The sequence below is a fragment of the Nestor notabilis genome, unplaced genomic scaffold, assembly GCF_000696875.1.
Source record: "Nestor notabilis isolate BGI_N333 unplaced genomic scaffold, ASM69687v1 scaffold7628, whole genome shotgun sequence".
Lineage (NCBI taxonomy): Eukaryota > Metazoa > Chordata > Aves > Psittaciformes > Psittacidae > Nestor > Nestor notabilis.
Window position 1 is genome coordinate 59,258 of NW_009941651.1, and position 20,834 is coordinate 80,091.

General features: G+C 53.8%; 1 protein-coding gene across 1 annotated transcript in view; it reads left to right on the forward strand.

The window, feature by feature from the left end:
- Positions 1-1,033: 1,033 nt before the first annotated feature.
- Positions 1,034-20,834, forward strand: part of COL6A1 (collagen, type VI, alpha 1) — a 21,206-nt gene continuing 1,405 nt past the window's right edge. Inside the window, exons 1-33 of the mRNA XM_010021002.1 lie at positions 1,034-1,142; positions 1,832-1,961; positions 3,385-3,585; positions 4,032-4,191; positions 4,353-4,475; positions 4,574-4,594; positions 4,770-4,790; positions 4,893-4,937; positions 5,252-5,305; positions 6,046-6,090; positions 6,190-6,216; positions 6,541-6,567; positions 6,654-6,698; positions 6,932-6,985; positions 7,515-7,577; positions 7,916-7,978; positions 8,118-8,171; positions 8,260-8,295; positions 8,422-8,484; positions 10,015-10,077; positions 13,047-13,109; positions 13,569-13,631; positions 14,072-14,122; positions 14,207-14,242; positions 14,884-14,946; positions 15,388-15,453; positions 16,065-16,100; positions 16,384-16,420; positions 17,205-17,213; positions 17,967-18,100; positions 19,078-19,187; positions 19,460-19,643; positions 20,278-20,452. Coding sequence (XP_010019304.1) covers positions 1,034-1,142; positions 1,832-1,961; positions 3,385-3,585; positions 4,032-4,191; positions 4,353-4,475; positions 4,574-4,594; positions 4,770-4,790; positions 4,893-4,937; positions 5,252-5,305; positions 6,046-6,090; positions 6,190-6,216; positions 6,541-6,567; positions 6,654-6,698; positions 6,932-6,985; positions 7,515-7,577; positions 7,916-7,978; positions 8,118-8,171; positions 8,260-8,295; positions 8,422-8,484; positions 10,015-10,077; positions 13,047-13,109; positions 13,569-13,631; positions 14,072-14,122; positions 14,207-14,242; positions 14,884-14,946; positions 15,388-15,453; positions 16,065-16,100; positions 16,384-16,420; positions 17,205-17,213; positions 17,967-18,100; positions 19,078-19,187; positions 19,460-19,643; positions 20,278-20,452 — 2,431 coding nt within the window. The remainder of the gene's footprint in view (positions 1,143-1,831; positions 1,962-3,384; positions 3,586-4,031; positions 4,192-4,352; positions 4,476-4,573; positions 4,595-4,769; positions 4,791-4,892; positions 4,938-5,251; positions 5,306-6,045; positions 6,091-6,189; positions 6,217-6,540; positions 6,568-6,653; positions 6,699-6,931; positions 6,986-7,514; positions 7,578-7,915; positions 7,979-8,117; positions 8,172-8,259; positions 8,296-8,421; positions 8,485-10,014; positions 10,078-13,046; positions 13,110-13,568; positions 13,632-14,071; positions 14,123-14,206; positions 14,243-14,883; positions 14,947-15,387; positions 15,454-16,064; positions 16,101-16,383; positions 16,421-17,204; positions 17,214-17,966; positions 18,101-19,077; positions 19,188-19,459; positions 19,644-20,277; positions 20,453-20,834) is intronic.

Genomic DNA, 20,834 nt, shown 5'->3' on the forward strand with positions numbered 1-20,834 from the left:
TGGTGTGGATGAGGGCTTTGGCTGTACTGCTTTTGGGTCTGAGTTCAGCAGTGTAGCACTCATCTCCAGTACTGGCCATGGAGAGCAGATGGTCTACAACACCTTGCTGTGGGAATCCATTTCCTCACTGCTGCAGGTCCTGCCATCCTACAGGATGGGAAGATGCTCATCTTGAGCATCCCTAAGGGATTGCACTCCTGCTTCTGCCTCCTGGGCTTGACAGCTTGGACCCCATCCCTGCTCTCTGCCCTGAGCATGGCCTTGGGGGAAAGGGGTTTATTTCCAGTCTGTGGGGTTTCTTGTAGAAGCACAGACTGGTTTGGATTGGAAGGGACAACAAAGGCCATCTAGTTCCAACCCATGGGCAGGGATACCTTCCCACCCTCCTTTCTCAGCTTGCCCTCAGGTTTCTGGCTGGGTTGAGTAGAAAGCCCTGAAGTTTGGAAGGTTCTTCTTCCAAAATGTGGTGCCTCCATAGTGCCCCCATCCCCGGGTGGCACAGCTTTGCTCTGCCCCGGTTAGCAGGCCAACACAGGCCAGGTCCCATGTAGGCAGGGATGCAATGGGAATGCCTCTCCCCCTGCCTCAGTTTACTTGGGCAGGGAGCAGCCTGAGCAGTGCCCTGAGCTCACCCCTGCCCCACAGAGCAGGATAAACCCCATGGAGGTTTAAATCCCATGGAGGAGGGGGGATGTAGATGCTGATGCTGGGCTCCCTGCACGCGAGGCGCTGGTGGCCAGGGTACCACCGCAGGTACAGCGACATCCACAGAGAGGGTGAGGAGAAGTGCCTCATGCTTTTCTGACTCACAGCTGACATCCCCTGATCCCTCCCTCAGTGCTGGGGCTGGGAAGTCTCCTCCTCACCCTTTGCCTGCCCTTCCTCCCATGGAAACAAGGGGAGAAAAGTAGTAAAAATACATATCCAGCGACTCCTGCCTCCGGATCGCGGCATCTCCCGGCTGCCGGCTTCTCCTTCCCTGCCTTTTATTTCCTGCTTCGATCCAGCTTGATGGAAATCTGAGCCGAGCACAATGATCCTGCAAGACTTTATGTTCACTTTGCTGCTCCTGGCCGGCTTCCTGGGGGGGGAATCGTGGGCTCAGATCCCAGAAATCACCTCCCGGGTCTCAAACACAGAAGGTAAGTCCGGGCTGCTGCTTCCCGGTGTGGTTTGTTCCTCTTGGGATCAGTAGAGAAGTCCGGCTGCTTGTTCCCCTCTTGGGCGGATGCCTCTGCTGCAGCACAGAGCTATGTTGGGACATGGTGTTTGCTGAGGAGGGTGAGCTGAGAGAAGTACCTACTTCTAATGCTTTTTAGGCTCTTTCTCCTTGGCTCCTTGGGAGGTGTTGCAGGAGTCATAGGATGTAGGAGTGGGAATAACACTGATACCAGTTTAGCTTTCTGGAACAGTTTGGGTTTGACATTGCTGTTTGGCTGTTAAGAGCCAAACTTTTGCTCTCCTTTTAAGTGATATTTGTGCCAGGATGTGTCAGAAAATCTCTAGTTTCTCATTGCCTTCATTGCTATCATGTCTTGGGTTTGTGGCTTTCTAAGCTGCATCTGCATGTTATTTTATATATAACTAGTACTGGTCCTGCAAAGACACTCTTTGAATGTAAGTGTCTAAACACACGGAGGAAAGCTGTTAAATGCTTTCACAAAGTGATGCTTTGTGAGTATCTGGCTTATCCTCGATGTCAAAATGAGCAATCTCACCCGTGTGTGTGTTTGCTATGGGGTTAGGATATGAGAGCAGCCCCCTTAACACAGCTCAGGGAGGCAATACAGCAGGGCCACCATCCAAATCCTGCCTCTCCGCTTCTTCCCAGACTGTCCTGTGGACCTGTTCTTCGTGCTGGACACCTCAGAGAGCGTTGCCCTGAGGGTGAAGCCCTTTGGGGACTTGGTTTCCCAAGTGAAAGATTTCACCAACCGGTTCATTGATAAGCTGACAAACAGGTACATCCCCTGGGCGGTTGTGCAGGATGCTCCAGGGATTGAGCCTGGTGCTGGGTGGGATGCTGAGGCTGGCCATTCGTGGAGAGAGAGGGGGGAAAAGCAGGGATGTTAAGGATGGTGAAAGGAGCATCTCCTCCCCCTCCACAGCCATCCCATTTTGGCCTTTAGCAGGGCTGCCTGCACTCGTCCTCTGGAAAGCAACAGCTTCCTGGAGTGGCACACATGGCACCCCAGCACCATGGGTGGTTATTTTGTAGTGCCAAAGTGATGCTGATCCCCCTGCCACCGGCTGCTCAGGCCAACAATGACCTGAGTGCTTGGGTGGCAGCAGGGCACCTCTGACGTTCAGCTCAGCTCTCACAGAATCCCACATGGGTTTGGGTTGGAAGGGACCTTAAAGCTCTTCCAGCTCCAAGCCCTGCCACGGGCAGGGACACCTTCCACTAGAGCAGGTTGCTCCAAGCCCCTGTGTCCAACCTGGCCTTGAACACTGCCAGGGATGGGGCAGCCACAGCTTCTCTGGGCACCCTGTGCCAGCGCCTCAGCACCCTCACAGGGAAGAGCTTCTGCCTCAGAGCTCACCTCAATCTCCCCTCTGGCAGGTTCAAGCCATTCCCCTTGTCCTGTCCCTACATCCCTTGTCCAAAGCCTGCCCCTGACACCCCTGTGCCTACCCTGTCGCTCTACCTGCTGTGTACCTGCAGTGTGCTCAGGTAGCATTGGGAAGGTCCTACTGGGCAGAGAGAAGATGAGTTTGTGAAACTGAGGGAGCTGTGCATCCTGAAAAGACCCTCTTTGGTACACTGGCCAAAGCACAGGTAGTTGTGATGCCTCTGTCCCAGGGAGTCGCAGATGCAGGCACAGGACACACTGATCCATCAGAGCATCCTTCTACAGGCGGCACAGAAGTCTTCCAGTATCTGAAGGGGGCTACAGGGATGCTGTAGAGGGACTCTTCATTAGGGACTGAAGTGATAGGACAAGGGGTGATACGTTTAAACTTACAGAAGAGAGATTGAGATGAACTAAACGATCTTAAGGTTCTCTCCAACCTTAACCATTCTATGATGCTCTGATTTTAACACTCCAGCAGTGGAAAACTCACCCCGGTCCTGTGTGTGGTGTTTCCCTGTCTGGCTCAGCCTCTGCTCAGCTCCAGCCACTGCAGCCTGGTACCTCTTCAGGAAGCCTCTGTGCCCAGCTGTCAGACCTTTGGGCACCCCTTTGCCCTTCCAAACCACCCTGCTCCCATGGTTCTGGGGCTGGGCTTTGCATACAAAGCACATTCCAGCCTTGCAGGAGAGTAGGAGCCCTAATAAAGCCCTGCAATGTTTGGCTTTGTAGGCCGGTGAAGATGAAGTGGAGTTGGTGGCAGGGTGCAGATGAAGGTCCTAATAGCCCGTGTGCTGGTGTGTCCATGCAGGTACTACCGCTGCGACCGCAACCTGGTGTGGAATGCTGGAGCACTGCACTACAGCGACGAGGTCGTGCTCATCAAGAGCCTCACCTCGATGCCCAGTGGCCAGAATGAGCTGAAGAACCGTGTCTCAGCTGTGAACTACATTGGGAAGGGCACCTACACCGACTGTGCCATCAAGCGGGGCATTGAGGAGCTGCTCATCGGGTAAGGCAGTGGGTGATGCTGGTGGTGTGGCCACAGTGGATGGAGGCTGGGAGCTGCTGGGTTAGGACAGCTCTGCATCATGTGCCCAGGATGGGATAATGGGTCACCCAGGCACAGAATACACATGGGGTGACAGGTTCCTAGCACTCCTTCTTTACTGGGATGAGGGCATCCCCTGACCATAGGTTGAGGGACTTCTTGCAAGGCAGTGGGTGATGCTGGTGGTGTGGCCACAGTGGATGGAGGCTGGGAGCTGCTGGGTTAGGACAGCTCTGCATCATGTGCCCAGGATGGGATAATGGGTCACCCAGGCACAGAATACACATGGGGTGACAGGTTCCTAGCACTCCTTCTTTACTGGGATGAGGGCATCCCCTGACCATAGGTTGAGGGACTTCTTGCTGTGTAGCTGAATCTGTTAAATCCTGTGTTTTAAACCCTTGCAGAGGCTCCCATCACAAGGAGAATAAATACCTCATAGTGGTGACTGACGGACACCCCTTGGAAGGGTACAAGGAGCCTTGTGGAGGCCTGGATGATGCTGCTAATGAAGCCAAACATCTGGGAATCAAAGTGTTCTCTGTCGCCATCTCCCCCAACCACCTGGTAGGGACCATGAAGCAGGGATGCTCCCTGTAGGGGTCCTCAATGGGGCAAAGGATGCTCTGGGTGCCCCTCAGAGCCTCTCCTTGGAGGGAGGATGCAGGTCTCCATGGTGGCCTGTGGGGATGGGTCCTGCAGGTCTCACTGTGCCCTCCCCACCATAGGACCAGCGGCTCAACATCATCGCCACGGACCATGCCTACCGCCGCAACTTCACTGCCACCAGCCTGAAGCCAACCCGGGAGCTTGACGTGGAGGAAACCATCAACACCATCATCGATATGATTGTGAGCACCCACCACCCCCTTCCCCAGCCCGTTCCTTCTTCCCAAGGGGCTCAGCCACCCCTCTCAACCCCCCCTCTCTTTGCTCTCCTGTCTTGCAGAAAGTTAACACGGAGCAATCGGTGAGTGCCCCTCGGAGCCCTGCTCCTCCCCAACCCTGTGCCTGAGTAGGTCCCCTGTGGGTCACCCACAGCCAAACAGGGGCTCAATGGCACAGCCCTCCCCTGCAGGCAGCCCTGGGGGGAGCCTGGGTCCTGCCTGCTGCATCTATAACGCTGCTTTCTTCTCTTTGGGCAGTGCTGCTCCTTTGAGTGTCAGGTGAGTTTGGGCTTTTGAGACCCTCTGTCCCCTTCCCCTCGCATCCCCATAGCCCCAGGCTGTGCCTTGGTGGCTGGTCTAACCCACATCTCCCTTCCACAGCCTCCCCGAGGACCTCCTGGACCTCCTGGCGATGCAGGCAATGAGGTGAGGGACTGGCTGTGGTCATGCAGTGGGATACTCAGATACCTGCGGGGTCCTTGGTACCTCACCACTGACCTATGGAGAGATGGAGCATAGAACCATAGCATGGTTTGGGTTGGAAGGGACCTTAAAGATCATCTAGTTCCAACCCCCTGCCATAGGCAGAGACATGGGCAGGATGAGGACCTGCACCATGCTCCCGTGTGGCTGGCATCATCTGCTCCCCCCATCCATGGGGCATTGCTGCTACTGTTCAACAGGTCATTGTTCTATTCCTGGGGATAATGAGCTAACTCTATTTCTGTCCTGTATTGCAGGGAGAAAGGGGCAAGCCAGGTCTTCCTGGCCAGAAAGGAGTGGCTGGAGACCCAGTAAGTAAAGAACCAGCACTGGTGACTCTATTTATTGGCCACTTCTGACCAGACCTCTCGGGCACATCCTCACCAGCTCCTGCATCATCCTGTCTCCATGGTCACGGTCCACTGTCTCCCTCCACAGCCGCCCTGACAAGCAGTGGCCTCTGGTGGGCAGGAGGGTGGCCCCTCCTCTTGCTACAAGGCTTCCTTGTTCCTCATCCAATATAGCCATTGCTGCTGGAGGAGCCACGTCTCTGACTCATGTGTGCCAGCCCAGGGGTGGACTCTGGGCTCCCTCCCGTGTCCTCTGACACAACAAGCACAGCAGTGTTACAGGGAAACCTTTGGTAAATAGTAAGCTAATAACATGAGGAAACCATTTCCCTTCTCCTCCCTTCCTTCTTTCGTTAGGTACACTTATTCTGGGGAGGTGTGTTTCTCCCACACACGTGAGTGTGCACTTACTCATCCCGTGCAACTCCCAATTTGGAAACCCCCATTGCCAGGCATTTTTCCTTCCATGGGTTTTCTGCCCTTCTTCCATGTGTGTCCCAGAGAACCCATTTCCCCTCACCCTCAGCAAGGGCTGGAGATGGTGGAGGTGAAGGCAGGTCCTCACTGCCCTCCACAATGATCCTGTGCTTCCACACAGGGAGATATGGGAAAGCCTCTGCTATGGTGGTTGGGGCAAAACTGCCCCATGGTGATGGTGGTGACAGTGTTTGCATCCCTAACACCATGTTTCTATTCTCTAGGGCAGGCCAGGGGACATGGGACCTGTTGGCTACCAAGGAATGAAGGTACGTGAGGCTGCAGGGTCATAGGGGTGGTTCTAGATGGGCCACAGGCTTTGTGCTGCATTCTCATTCTCCTGTTTTCCTCTCTCCTTCCATCTCTAGGGTGACAAAGGAAGTCGAGGAGAAAAGGTGAGGACAGCAAGGATGTTGAGGGAAGATCTGTGTCCCCTGCTTGGTTACCCCAGGCTGCAGCTGCATGGTGTTGGGGTCTGGTGTGTGCCTGTGCACCCATCCCTCGTGCCAGGAGCAGGAATCCGACTGGATCAGCCAGTTTGGAGCCGACACAGCCTTGGGGATTAGACAAGCACCATGCAGTGGGCACAAAGCAGACCCAACAGGGAAGACTGGTGGTGAATACCTGCACCCTCAGCTCAAGCTGGCATGGGGACAGCAGAGTGTAGGGACAGATCTGCTCTGCATGGGAGACTAACATCCCTCTCCTTCCCTTTGCAGGGCTCAAGAGGAGCCAAAGGAGCCAAGGTCAGTCTCTGCTTTTGCACCATCTGTTCTTTCTGCTTGATGCCTGGAGGGAAAAGGGTCTTCATGGAAGCTGTTCTTCATTTCAGGGTGAGAAGGGCAGGCGTGGAATCGATGGCATTGATGGCATGAAGGTAAATCTCCAGTCTGGGGCACTTGGCTTAGCCTGAGGAGCCTCCAAATCCATTGTGGGATCTGGGAACAAAACCAGTGTCCCACATGGGGCAATGGGGTTTTGGTTCACCTGCCAGCCAGGGACAGGGCTGGAATGTCCCTTTCAGGCCTCTGGGGAGGTATGGGATGGAGGCGTGTGTGGGGGGTTCTTCCCATGGGCACTGCTCATGGAGACCTCTGCTTTGTCTGACAGGGTGAAGCTGGATACCCCGGGTTACCAGGCTGCAAAGGCTCACCTGGATTTGATGTAAGTACTGTGGGTGCCCCTTGCGTGAGAACAAACCGTGTCTTCCAGGATAGTGCATGGAAATGAGGAGATCCCCAAGAAAGGGGGGCTGTTGGGAGGTAGTTACTGTGCTTGGAGCCTGGCTTTGAACACTGCCGGGGCTGGGGCAGCCACAGCTTCTCTGGGCATTGTGTTTCTCCAGCTTCCCTTCTTGTTTCTGTGCTCCCAGGATGACACATCTATGGTGGCACCCGTATCATTGCAGTCCAGCCTCAGCACCCTAACAACCACCTTTGCTGCCTTTTTAATCTGAGCTGCTCCGTGTTCCAGCGCTGTAGTCAGTAGTGATGCTTGCATCACTTGCCATCTCTGTGTCGCTCCTGAGTCCACATCCCCATCCTGCTGGGGAGCTAAGAGCCAGGATGTTTGCTCCACACCCACTTCCCCATGGATAGTGATGCCAGCTGCTGGGATGCTTGCTCCATGCCCCGTTCCTCACAGATAGTGATGTTGGTTTTGTTTTCAGTGATGCTGCCTTTATTTTCAACAGGGAGCTCAAGGCCCACCTGGACCAAAGGGAGATCCTGGTGCTTACGGACCCAAGGGAGGAAAGGTGAGACACTCTGCCCAGCCTCACATGGAAGGAGGGGTGCTGGGGACCCCTCTTCTGCAAGAAGGGAGAGGTGGTGATTTATCCATTGCTGGCCTCCTTGCACTGCTTGGGAGCAAGCCTATGGCCATCACCTAGTGTGACTCCCAGGGTGCCCACAACACCCCTGAGATATTGGGGGGGTTCATGTGAAAAGGTGCCTTGTGCTGGGCAGGTTGTGGGGGGATCTGCTGGGGATGGGGTCTTGGAGTACACCAAAGGCTCCTGATGGCTTTGTGGGAGCCGAAATCCACTGTTGGGTGCTGGAGGTAGTCTTGACTGTGTCTTGTGTCCTTGTGAAGGGAGAGCCTGGAGATGATGGAAAACCAGGCCGACAGGGAATTCCCGGCAGCCCAGGAGAGAAGGTGGGTGAAGCACCCATGCGCGAGCATCCTCTGAGAGAGGGAGAGCTTCCCCTGCTCCAGCCTTGGCTTTGAAGCAGAGCTTGTCCAAGGCAGAAGCTTCACTCCAAACCCTACTCACTCGTCCCATTTGCTCATATAGGGTGCTCCTGGGAATCGGGGTGAGCCTGGACCAGCAGGAGAAACGGGTGATGAGGTGAGTCCTCTGCCCACCGTGCCCCCCATCCATGCATCTTGCCGTCCATCCCCACCACATGTTGACCGTCCCTTTTGTTCTTCCATAGGGCGCTCCAGGCACGGATGGTCCTAGTGGAGAACGGGTAAGTGAGGGCATCAGGCACCACATCGGCAGGGCATGGATAAGGATGAGGACCAGGAGGGCTGGGAGTGAGGTGGGCAGTGAGGGGAGGGTCCTGATTTGGTGTTCCTTCCATCTCTCTTTGCAGGGCAGCAATGGAGAAGGAGGAGCCCTGGGCTCACCGGGTGACCGTGGGCCAAGAGGAGAGCCGGTAACTGCATCCAGAGGGCAACTTTCAGCATCTGCTTGCAAACAGGGTCGTGCTTGGCAGCCAGGGGATGGAAATAGGTGGCCAGTGGTGAACTCCACCAGCCTGTGGGCCAACAGGCAAGCTTAGTGCCTTTCCCTGCCAGCCTAGGGGGGAACCTGGTGTTGTCCTCCCAGGAATCTGGGTGCTCTGCATGGGGTACCATTGGTATGGATGCCACTAGTGAGAGGGCAGAGTGTGCGGGTGGAAGGGGGAACACCCTTCCGTGCCCTTTTTGGGTGGGAATCACTAGGAAAGTATTTTTCCTGCTGTCAGGGCATGAGTCACCGAACACGAGCATGGGAGGGACAGGCAGAGGAGCACTCAGCAGGCCAGGACAAATATGTGGTGAGGGACCAAGGGGTGGCGGGCAGTGGGAGCCAGGGTATCCAGCAGTAGCATCCCAGCGGGTGTCCCAGTACCACCAGCACCAGTCTTCTGCCCACCACTGGCTCCAGGAAAGGGGGTAAAGATCCACCTCTGGCAGCCTCCCCCTTCCTGTTTAGCACTTGCTGCTCCCCATGGTGTGCGGGGCAGATGTGCACAGGAGATGAAGCCACGCCAGTGTCCTGGAGTTAAACTGTTCAGCAGACGATGGGCTGCTTCCTTCCAAGTTCCTAGTCCAAGCACGAGGCTGTGTAACCTCGCCAGAAACGTCCTTTGCTGACGCTCAGGGCCCTTTAGAAGTTGTGTTTTGTATTTACTGTTTGGCTCGAGGCATCTGGAAGCTTCTAACTTGCAAACAACAGCTTTTGGGTCAACAAGCTTTCAACTGCTTCCCTCAAAGCTTTAAGTCAGGTGTGGCTGAGGAAGAAGTTCTTCCCTGTGAGGGTGGTGAAGCACTGGCACAGGGTGCCCAGAGAAGCTGCCCCATCCAAGGCAGTGTTTGAAGGCTCATGGTTGTGAGTCTAAATGGGAAAGATGCCCCGGAGCCAACCCAGAGTGCTGAGTGTTAGCAAAGGAGAGGGGAGAGCATCAGCAGCAAGAGGTGAGAATGTCCCTCCCCATGTTACTGGCTCATTCCTTTAGGAATTCCCTTAGTTCCAGAGGGACAGCGGGCTGGAGGAAGAGGGGGTGGAGGAAGGAGGCTGCTAGCCAGGAGTCTCTGCCTATGCATGGGGACAGCAGTGTATGTATGCAGACATGTGGCTGCAGAATGTGGTTGGGAAAAGCCACTCTGGTTTTGGGGACAGATCTGTGTATCTGCAGAGGCCTTGCATTTGCTTTTCTGGCACAAAGTGGGTTGAAACCTATCCCCTAGAGGGAAGTACTCCCACCATCCAGAGGGTCTTCCTCTTAGTGCTGTCTTCTTGGCTTCAAGCTGGCCACACCAGCCTGTGTTTTCTCTCCCAATACCTCTGATGGTTTCCTACCCAGCTCCTATCCAGCATGTGCTGCCAGTGCTGCATCCCTGCTCTCCACTGCATGCAGGGCCCTTTGTACCCTGTTCCTGTCCCTCTTTGAGTTCCTCACACATTCTTTGTGCACTTTCAGGGAGAGCCTGGACCACCGGGTGACCAAGGGCGGGAAGGACCCCTTGGACCACCTGGAGACCAGGTAAGAGCTTGGATTAACCTTCTGGATCCCAAGTGAAAGTGGTTGGAGCAGTGGGAAGAGCAGGGACTTGGCTGATGCCACAGTATTTTGCGGCAAGCTGTTAGCATCTTCCAGACTGGGTAGCAAAGCTGGTGGAAAGGGGCAGGGATTTCTTGGAGAAGCTGGGATATGACCAAGGAACGGAGATGGAGCAACCTCCGTGCCATTTCCCAATCCCGTTGGAACAGATGCCAACGTGTCTGACAGATTTTGAAGCTGGCAAGCACAAGCTGCAGTGATGCACACGATGTTCAGGCGCTGGTCACATAGGTCAAGGGTGCCAATGGGATATCAGTGAGGATAAGCCTGATGGGGCCCCAGCCGTGTCCCTGATACCCTTGGCATCTGCAGAGACCCTCTGTCCCAAAGCCAGTACTCCTGAAGTCTGCTTGCTGCGAGGTCTGACCTTCCTGCTCTGGGCTCTGCTTGTCCTTGTGTGCCTCAAGGAACAGGTCTCTACCACATGGGTTTTTTGGGCTACCTCCAGCCTGAGGAAAGTGTCCCATGCACAGTTACAGGCTCTTTCTTTCCAAAGATGTAGTCGTCTGGGTCTGAAGGTGTTGCTGGGTTAATCCTCCATGGTGATAGCACTGATTTGCAGTGGCCAGCAGGGTCTTTGCAACTAAGCAAGATTGGGCAGGGCTCTGTGGGACAGCTTCTCTCCTACACACACCATCAGAGTTTTGGTGGAGCCCAGGATACAGGGAATTGACTGAAACAAACATTCACGCACTGGTGGAGCAGGACTTCTATGGGGGTTGAAGCATGGACACCAGTGTGAGGACAAAGACAAGACAGCTCTTGAACTCTTTTATGGTCAACCAAGTGTTGAAGAGGCATGAAGGAAATGTGGAGTGTGGGACAGCCACTGTTGTATTCGTGTTACCCCCAGCATGTGCCATATGGGGACACTGCCATGGTGAGAGGTGTCCCTATATCCCCATATCCCATGTTTTGGGAGGTGGCCCTGGTAGGAAGGCAGCTCTTTGGATGCGTGCGTGTGATGGACCAGTGCTGCAGGCTGACACCAGCGAAGGAAGGAGGTGGAGCTGTTCTCCACGTGGTGGATGCTCATTCTAGGTTCAAGGCAGAAGGACTGCACAGAAGATGCCAGATGCAAGCCTGGGAGGTGTAGGTGTGCAAGCACAGTGGGGAGCCAGGCTGGGACAGATCCTGCCTCCATCCAGCCTTCCCAGGTGGGGAGAAGGACAAAGGAGAAGGAACAGACTCCTTGCTGTTCCTGAACCTCCCCAGCACTGAACTTGAGGCAAACCCCTGTCGGAGGAGGAAGCATTACAGAAGCAGCTCCAATGCTTCTCCAGGCCAGGGACTTGCCCCAGTGCTTCCACTGCTCCAGGGAGATTTCAAAAGCAGTTGCAAAGCAAGAGTTTTCTTTCCATAAGCTCAGAAAGAATGCTTTTGCTTGGCCAGATTAGAAATAAATGAGTAATTGGGCTTGGGCAAGAGTAGGACTTTGGCAAACACGAGTGTGTTTCAAGCCATGTTATCTGCAAGCTCTGGCTCTCTGAGCTTATTTCTCTTGGCAAGGAGAAAGGGCTCCCACTAGCCTGTGACTCCCTTTCATCCTCTTTCTATTCCAAGAGAAGCTAAAGGTCAGCATGCTCAATGGGCAGGTTTGGTGGTCCCTCTCTCACGCTGGCCATGGTGCCCCATCCCTCATATGGTTCTTGGCTACACCCAGAAAGGTAATGGACATGGAACTGCTTAAGATTCCTCAACCCAAAATCCTGCATCTTCATAAACTCCTGCAGGGCCATGAGGGAATTGTGCTGTGTGAGGACATGCACGGCCAGCGCGAGCCAAGGGTGCTGTGGATCCAGCTTTGGCTGATGTGAACAGTCATGAGTTCCTGTCGCTCCTTCCCAGCTTTCTCCCTTCTGGGCTTTTGTGCAGAAATAGGCTCACATGCCCTTGAGCAGTTCAGTGCTCTGCACTCTGTAACACTGAGTCCTCTGTTACCCTCATAGAATCCCAGACTGGTTTGTGTTGGAAGGAACCTTAAAACTGATCCAGTCCCAACCCCTGCCACGGGCAGGGACACCTTCCACTAGAGAAGGTTGCTCCAAGCCCCTGTGTCCAACCTGGCCTTGAACACTACCAGGGATGGGGCAGCCACCACTGCAATGCTGAAGCCTGGGTACCACTGAGCAAGCACTTCCAGGAGCCTGCAGCTTCATGGCTTATCACAGGGAACATTCCAGAGGCTGGGAATCTGGGACTGGCAAATCCTACTGCCTGGAGCAGAGACGCTGGAGGAGCAATTGCCAAGCCATGGATCTTTCCCACCACGGCTTGCTCTCTGCCTGCCTCTGTCATCTCCATCACCTTGGGACTGGCTGTCACTTCGTGAGCTGCTGCCTTGCTCAAGCACTTGGACACATGGAAAGAGCATCATTACGCAGTTGTTACCCACCATTGCTACCAATCTTCTGGCAAATAAACCCTGTGAAGGGCTGTTGGCAATGAGAAGAAGGTGGAGAGCATGTCTGTGTCACCTTTAGGGTGACTTGCATCTCCAAGGACCGTTCCCTGCCCCAGTGGCACCTCTGGCACAGCCGATGGGATGCCACTGTGCAACCCAGCTGTGCTATAAAGCATCATCCCGGCCTCCCTAGTCCTCTTCCCCCACCATGTCCTCTGACACTGGGATGAGGTGTGGAGGAAAGGGATGGCTTTTGGGGCCTTGGGGGCTCTCCTCAAAGGCAGGGGTCTGGGAGGGCTGCCTTGGATGGAGCTTTTAGAAAGCAGCGTGTAAGGAAGTGTGGGGAGCTGCAGCCTGTGTAGGCAGCGGAAGATGGGAGCACAGCTCCTGAAGCATCTCCCATGTCAATGGGAGCAAGTTGATGAAGCATTAACCCATGTTAATCAACCTCAAATCCCCACTGTGAGATCTCTTTGTGTTTCTCTAGGGCGAGGCTGGTCCCCCAGGACCCAAGGGCTACAGAGGAGATGATGGCCCCCGCGGCAATGAGGTGAGTGCTGCTTCATCACTGCATCTTCTGAGGGGAGGCAATGAAGAGAAGACCAGGAGATGCTGCCCATTATGGTTGTCCCCAAATCCCTGGGATCTTGGAAACCTGTTGTAGGTACCAACTCAGGTGCTAGCTTCCTGGCAAACGTATGGATCCTTAAGGCCATGGCTGCCTTTAGTCTCCACCTCCCAAAAGGCATTCCATGGAGAGGGTATTACCACACCATGAGCTTCCCATCACAAAACCTGCAGGAACTGCTTCCTGAGGGCAGGCACCTGAATCTCCCAGGAGAGCAAACTGAATCCGAAGCCCATCTATGGCCTTTGCATTGCTTTTGTATAAGTAAAAGCACCTCCCGTGATGGGTTTGTGATGGTAGCTGGTTGCCTCAGAAGGCACCATCTTCCCAGCTCCAAGGATGGTGTGTGCATTGCTTGACTGCTGCTTCTGCTCCTTCCAGGGTCCAAAGGGATTGCCTGGAGCACCTGGGCTGCCTGGAGACCCTGGCCTGATGGGTGAAAGGGTGAGTGGGATTTGTCTGGGGGTGGCTGTGTTGCTGGGAAGGATGTGCAACAGGCTGGTTCCACACAGCATCATCCAGCTTGGGAAGTAAAGAAACTCTGCCCATACACAGAGGAGATGCTGGGGAAACTTGCAAGCAGCCTCCTTTGGAATATGCATCACATCTGCAGGCTCAAAGAGTCATTCTCAGTTTGTTGTTAGGCACTGGCTATATCCCTGGTCACTGAGAGGGACAGTGTGACTTGTCTCTCAGTGGCTGTGCAGGTCACACACAAGCAAGGTGGCCCTTTTACCTGCCTGGACCAGTGTTCAACCCACCAGTAGCATATTTCCTGCACGTTTTGCTGGAGATGAATTGCCCAAGGAGGGCAGGATCCTGCTGCTGTGCTATCTAAGGGCTCTGGTTTTCATTACCTCACCTATTTCTCCCTTCCTCTCCAGGGGGAAGATGGCCCTCCTGGGAATGGCACAATTGGATTCACAGGAGCCCCAGTAAGTTTTTTTTGCTCTTCTGAAGCTCTAAGACCATTATTGCTGCTTGTCCCACCTAACGTGCTTCATTTCCTTCATCCCCAGGGGCAGCAAGGAGACAGAGGTGACCCTGGCATTAATGTAAGTGTGCTTCTTCCTCATACACCCAACAGAAACTTCTTTGGCTCCTTAAAGCCTCTCTCTCAGCTGAATGCTGAAACGGGCTCCCTGAAGCATCCTGCTCCTCCAAAGCCCTCTCTTCTTTCTGTCCACCTCTCCCTGCAGTGGATGCTTCTGGTGGAAGTATCCTGCCTAGGTGAATTGGTAGTAACACCCAAGGGCAGCAGGCTGGGATGAGTGCTTCCCAATGGAGCCAGAGTTTGGGGTTGAGAGGGAAGGGAAGATCTGGATGATGCTATAACACTAAAAGGCGACTAAGAAGCTCTTCAAAGCCCTCTCTTCTTTCTGTCCACCTCTCCCTGCAGTGGATGCTTCTGGTGGAAGTATCCTGCCTAGGTGAATTGGTAGTAACACCCAAGGGCAGCAGGCTGGGATGAGTGCTTCCCAATGGAGCCAGAGTTTGGGGTTGAGAGGGAAGGGAAGATCTGGATGATGCTATAACACTAAAAGGCGACTAAGAAGCTCTTTCACCTCTGCTCTCCATCCTCTGCTCTCCATCCCTTTCCCAAGCCATTTGTCACAAGGTCACTGTACGGAGCACCAAACTGGCCGTGCTATAACAATAGGTGTCCATGCGAGAGTCTTGCTGTGCTATTTTTCAGGGAACAAAAGGCTATGTTGGTTCTAAAGGTGATGAAGGAGAAGCTGGAGATCCTGGCAATGATGTGAGTAATGTGTGTAAAGCTGAATCCTCTTTCTCTGTGAACACAGTGGGAGGAGCTTTGGGATTGGTATCTAACATTACCTTGCCTACAGGGCAGAGCACATCAGAGCTTTGTAAGTCTGCCCTTTGCTGCTGAGCACTGTCTGATGGCAAGGGCAGCTTCTCTCCAGATGTTCATTCTGTGTCCTACACCTTACAGCTGGCAAAGCTCCAGATGTGCCCAGAGAAGCTGTGGCTGCCCCATCCCTGGCAGCGTTGAAGGCCAGGTTGGACACAGGGGCTTGGAGCAACCTGCTCTAGTGGAAGGTGTCCCTGCCTTCCCAAGCCCTAACTCTTCTGGTTGGATACAGCAAGCTCAGATAATACGTCAGACACATGGAGGGGAAGGTGCAGCACCCTGACACACACAGATTGGTGGATTTTGGTTTTGTTTTCATTCCAGAACCCAAACCCTGGCCCCATGGGCATCAAAGGAGCGAAGGGCCACCGTGGACCAGAAGGCCGCCCAGTAAGTAAGGACCCTGGCAGGGTGTGCACCAGTGAGCACAGTGTGTGGGGCTGGTGGTGCTCCCAAAAGCAGGGCTCACTATAGACCTGCTGTGCAAACCTGCTGCTACAGCCTGGAACACAGGACTCTGAAACATCAGGTTCATCCCAAAATCAGGGCAGAAAGTGCAGACACTTGTGTGCTTTCATAAGCAAAGTGTCCTGATAAGATCAGGCTCAATAAGGGCAAGCAGACTTTTGGAGTGGCCATCCTGAAAGCATTTCGGTTCCTGTTGAGTCACCACTTGCTTGCATTGCTTCATATTGGCCTGAAGGTTACAGGACAGGCAAGTGGAATCCATCCACCCACCCCTTGGGTGCTGTGGGGGCCAATGCCAAGCCTTGGTGGACATGGCACATGTGGAAGTGGGTCTCCTTCTCCCTCACCCCAGTGCATCCCTAGGTCATCACTCAACCAAGCAGATATACGTGCTCGAAGCCCAGTGATCAGCAAATAGGAAGCCAAAAAGCCTTTTCCAGACTCTGCACTGCCTAGCAAGGTATTGGCAGAGAAGGCCACAGATAGGAACTGGCTGCTCTTGTAACTGCTTTTTCCACATGTCTGTTTGACAGGGACCAGCAGGACCTGTTGGACCTCCAGGACCAGATGTGAGTAGGACAGGATCGGGGTCCTGCTTGAATTGCTTGGTCTGTGCTTTCCCCTGCCGCACACAATGGTTCCTGGGAGGGGGTTACTGCTGGAAGAGCCTCGTGCTGCTCCCCATTACCATCCCAGCAAGTCTCACTGGTCAGATTGCCTTCACGCCAGCCCACCACTCGTTTCCAGATCGGGACCTGTGCTCTGAGGGCACAGAGCAGCAGCTGGACGTGGTGGGCAGCATTTGGGAGCTGCCTTGCTGTTACTACAACATATCTTTACCTCTGTTTGCAGGAATGTGAAATCTTGGACATAATCATGAAGATGTGCTGTGAGTATCCCCATACTGCTCCTCCCACCCTGCTCAGGAGGGAGCATGCAGGAGGATGACATGGGCATTTCTCCCCTTCCACCACTTACAATTGAGTCAATGAGCTGAAGGAGAGGTGGGAGATGCTCTCCATGGCAACCCAAAAGAGGCAAATCTTTTGCACTTGGCTGTTCCTTCTCTTGACCCGGGGACTTTGCTTAGAGCAGGTTGTGGAACCGTGTTTCACTTCTGCGTGCTGCAGATGGGTTTGCTGTATCTGTGGCTCTGTATGTCCACAATCACCCTTCAGGAGAAATACAAGCAAAGTCGTGTAAAATCTTTCTGTGGACCATTTTACGATGTTTTTTGTTCTTAAATGGCAGGGCCTGACCTTCCCTCTTGGGAAGGGGAAGCCTGTTCTTGGGTGTCCTGCCATGGGGAGCAGCAGTACACGTGCTGCAAAGGGTTTCTGGCTAGTAATGAAGTAGTGGAGGATATGGGGTATGTAGGGCACTGAGTGTGAGCTCTGTATTCTAATGATCTACTTAATCCCTCCAGGATTAGCTTTGATTCTGATTTAAATAAGAATGCACCAGCGTGTGCACAAACCGAGCTCTACTGCGTGCAGTGCTCCAGGTTGGGATATCCCAATCTGAAACCAGGACAGTGGGCTGGGTATTTAAAACAGGAAGGAAACCTCCCTGAGCTTCAATTGTCCAGATGAGATGTCTTTGGGTTTGCAGAAATGCAAAAAGCCTTGTGACAAGCATTTTAACGTTCTCTCTTTCTCTCTCTTCTCCTCTAGCTTGCTGTGGTGAGTGTTACTTGGCAAGTTACATCTGCTAGCCCTTCTCCTTGCTTGCACCCATCCCTTGCCCTGCTCCTTGCCTTCTGCTATGGAGATGTACTGAGAGCCCAGGAGGGAGGACAGAGCATGAGCAAGGCAGGGGAGGGCAGCGAGCTCTTCCTGAGGATGCTGCATGGATGCAGAGGCTGCTCTGACTGGGTCCTACAGCTGGAAAACTGTTGCCAAAGGTGCCCTGTGCCAGCAAAGGGATGTTCAGGGCACACTGCCAGATCCAGCTCTGCAATGGAATGTGCTGCATGTATTTTCTCTAATGCTGTCCCAGTGGGTTGGGTTTGCAGTCCAAAAGCTTGAAGGAAGAGCCAAGGGCTCATGAAGTCCTTCAGCCATGGGAAACAGGGGGAGCAAGCTGAGATAGCCTCCTCCAGCCCATCAGCATCACCTCTGTCCTCCTGGGCTGGGTGAAAGGAAGAAGTGAAAAGGTTTTTACTGGGCTTTGGGATAATTATTGGGTGTTTTAAAGGTACTCACATCATGGCAATGCTAAGTAGAAATTAAAGGAACTTGCAAGTCTCCTATGCAGCTATTTTGCTGCTTTTACCCCATGCTTTGCGGGAAGACAGAGCACGCACTGGGTCAGGTCTAACAGCAGACATCAGCGGCTCGCTTTGGCATGGCTCCCTGGCAGAACGTGCTGCCCTGAGCTGCTCACATAGAAAATGCATGTGGAAGAGGAGGTTTAAGCCCTGTGCCCTGCTGCAGAGTGCACCTGCGGGCCCGTCGACCTCCTCTTCGTGTTGGACAGCTCGGAAAGCATCGGCCTGCAGAACTTCCAGATTGCCAAGGACTTCATCATCAAAGTCATTGACCGCCTGAGCAAGGACGAGCGTGTGAAGGTGAGGTTTCCACCGGGTGCATGGGTATGTGCCTGTGCGCACTTGTGTTACCAAGCAGAAAAGTGGGGATATGCCTCTGCTCCAAAGATCCTCTGCAAGGCTTAGCTTCAAGTGTATAACTGGGCTTGGGTCTTGATTCCTCCCTGCTTCATGAAGAGACAGAGATCAGACAGTTTTTGTTGTCCCAAAATATAGCCATTTCACTCAGCCTGGGCAAAGGGACTCTGGCATTTGCCTGATCAGTATCTTCCTAGTCCTGTTGAGCATTTCTGGTGTCTGGGGTAGATACCACAATGTGTGTTACAACTTCCCCTAGTTTCTCTAATGGCCAACCCCCAGGAACTCTTGCTTTGTCCTAGCCTTGGGTTTAGTTATCAGTTAAGTACACTACTAAAAGGGACTTTTGCAGCCCAAGCCAGCAATATTGTCCCTATAGTGAGCCTTTCAGTCTGAAGAGGGACACAAATGCTTACTCCTAGTTCTTTCCTAAGTAACCTACTGTGAGTGAGAACTGTCATTTACCACCGTGATTTGGCTGGGATGTTTGGGATCTAGTCTCAAGGTCTTAGCAGACACATAGGCAGCACATGGGCTGTAAAGTCACAACAACATGCTGCTGCTGGATGCTTGTGTGGGCATGGATGGGTCTCTTTAGCTGGAAGCATAGAGCTGAGCACCAAAACCACTGTGTTGGAAGGAAAACCATCTTTGAAGAAAGATCTATTTCCACCATGGGCAATGGCTTGTGTTGGGACCACTGAACTGGGAACCTGGATTTGGGTCTTGGTTTACTGGATTAGCCCCCATGTGCATCGACTCCTGTTGGAATTCCTTCTGCCTGGAATAAGGCAGAGAAGAGGCAGCAGAACCTGCTGTGAAGGGGTTCAGTGCAAACCACTAACAGGATTTCTGAGCCTCCAGGACCCTCTTACGTATCTGACCCAAACTGGCATCTCTTTTTCTTTTTCCCCCAACAGTTTGAATCTGGAGAGTCCCGTGTGGGTGTTGTGCAGTATAGCCATGACAACACGCAGGAGCTGGTGGCCATGGGGGATGCCAACATAGACAACATCGGGGCCCTCAAACAGTGAGTCTGTGGGGTCTCAGCACATCATGCAGGGACCAGAACCAGGGACACCTACTCCTCTCCCATCCTTCATCTCCAGGCCGGCAGCTCCTGCAGCTGCAAGGATGCTATATGTTCTTCACTTGAAAGTAGCAGTTGGTGGCATTGTAGGTGGTGCTGAGGCCAAGTGTTCCACCCAAAGCCCCACGCAAGTGTCTTGCAAACACACTAGAGATACATGTTCCCAGGGCCTCCTTCATGATGTGCAGGCTCACTGGTGTCTGTGCTTGCAGGGCAATCAAGAACCTGCACTGGATAGCTGGGGGCACCTACACTGGAGAAGCTCTGCAGTTCACCAAGGACAACCTGCTGCGGAGGTTCACCTCGGACAAGCGTGTTGCCATCGTCATCACAGACGGACGCTCCGACACGCTGCGGGACCCTACCCCGCTCAACTCGCTCTGCGATGTCACCCCAGTGAGTGCAGAGGGATCTGCCACACAGCATTGGGCGTCAGAGTGGTGTAGGGGGCTCTCTGGAGCTCTCCATGTCTTTGGTACCCAAGGCTATAGGGAGCGGGTGATTCATGCCATCGAAGCGCTCTGATAAAGTTACAGGCTCTAGTGAGTCCAGAGGAGGCCACGGAGCTGCTGCGAGGGCTGGAGCAGCTCTGCTCTGGAGCCAGGCTGAGAGAGCTGGGCTGGGGCAGCTGGAGAAGAGAAGGCTCCTGAAGGGGACACCTTAGAGCAGCTCCAGGGCCTAAAGGGGCTCCAGGAAACCTGGAGAGGGGCTTTGGACAAGGGATGTAGGGACAGGACAAGGAGAATGGCTTGAACCTGCCAGAGGGGAGATTGAGATGAGCTCTTGGGCAGAAGCTCTTCCCTGTGAGGGTGCTGAGGTGCTGGCACAGGGTGCCCAGAGGAGCTGTGGCTGCCCCATCCCTGGCAGTGTTCAAGGCCAGGTTGGACACAGGGGCTTGGAGCAACCTGCTCTAGTGGGGGGTGGCCCTGCCCGTGGCAGGGGTTGGGACTGGATGGGCTTTAAGGTCCCTTCCAACACAAACCAGTCCGGGATTCTATGATTAGATAATGGACTCTTTACTTCCCTGCAGGTGGTTTCCCTTGGGATTGGTGACATTTTCCGGAACCCTCCAAATCCAGATCACCTCAATGACATCGCCTGCTTAAGCAGACCAACCAGACCAGGACTGTCTATTCAAAGGGACAACTACGCCGAGCTCCTAGATGACACCTTCTTGCAGAACATCACCTCATACGTGTGCCAAGGTGGGTGAAAGATTGGCTGTGAAGGCAGTGAGGATTGTCTCAGCCAGAAGGTGAGGGATGCTGGCTGCCCTGCATTGCCTTTCCCCAGTCACGCTCTTCAGCAAGCATTGAGGGAAGAGGATGGCCTTCAAGGCTTAATTAAATAAGGAACAAGGGCATCTCGTGTCTTAGGACACTTTGCAGATGGGTGCAGCTCCTCTCTTGCTGCAAGGCATCTCTGTCCACAGCACTTCTCTGTGCTCACTGATGCCCCTTTAGCCTCTTCACAGCACCATCCACAATGTAGCTGTGAATGAAGTGAGTGATTGTCCCTCCTGTGGCTCTGTGGGAAGCTGTAGGAGAAGAGGTTTTCCAGGACGAGCTGGTGAAAATGACTCTTTGC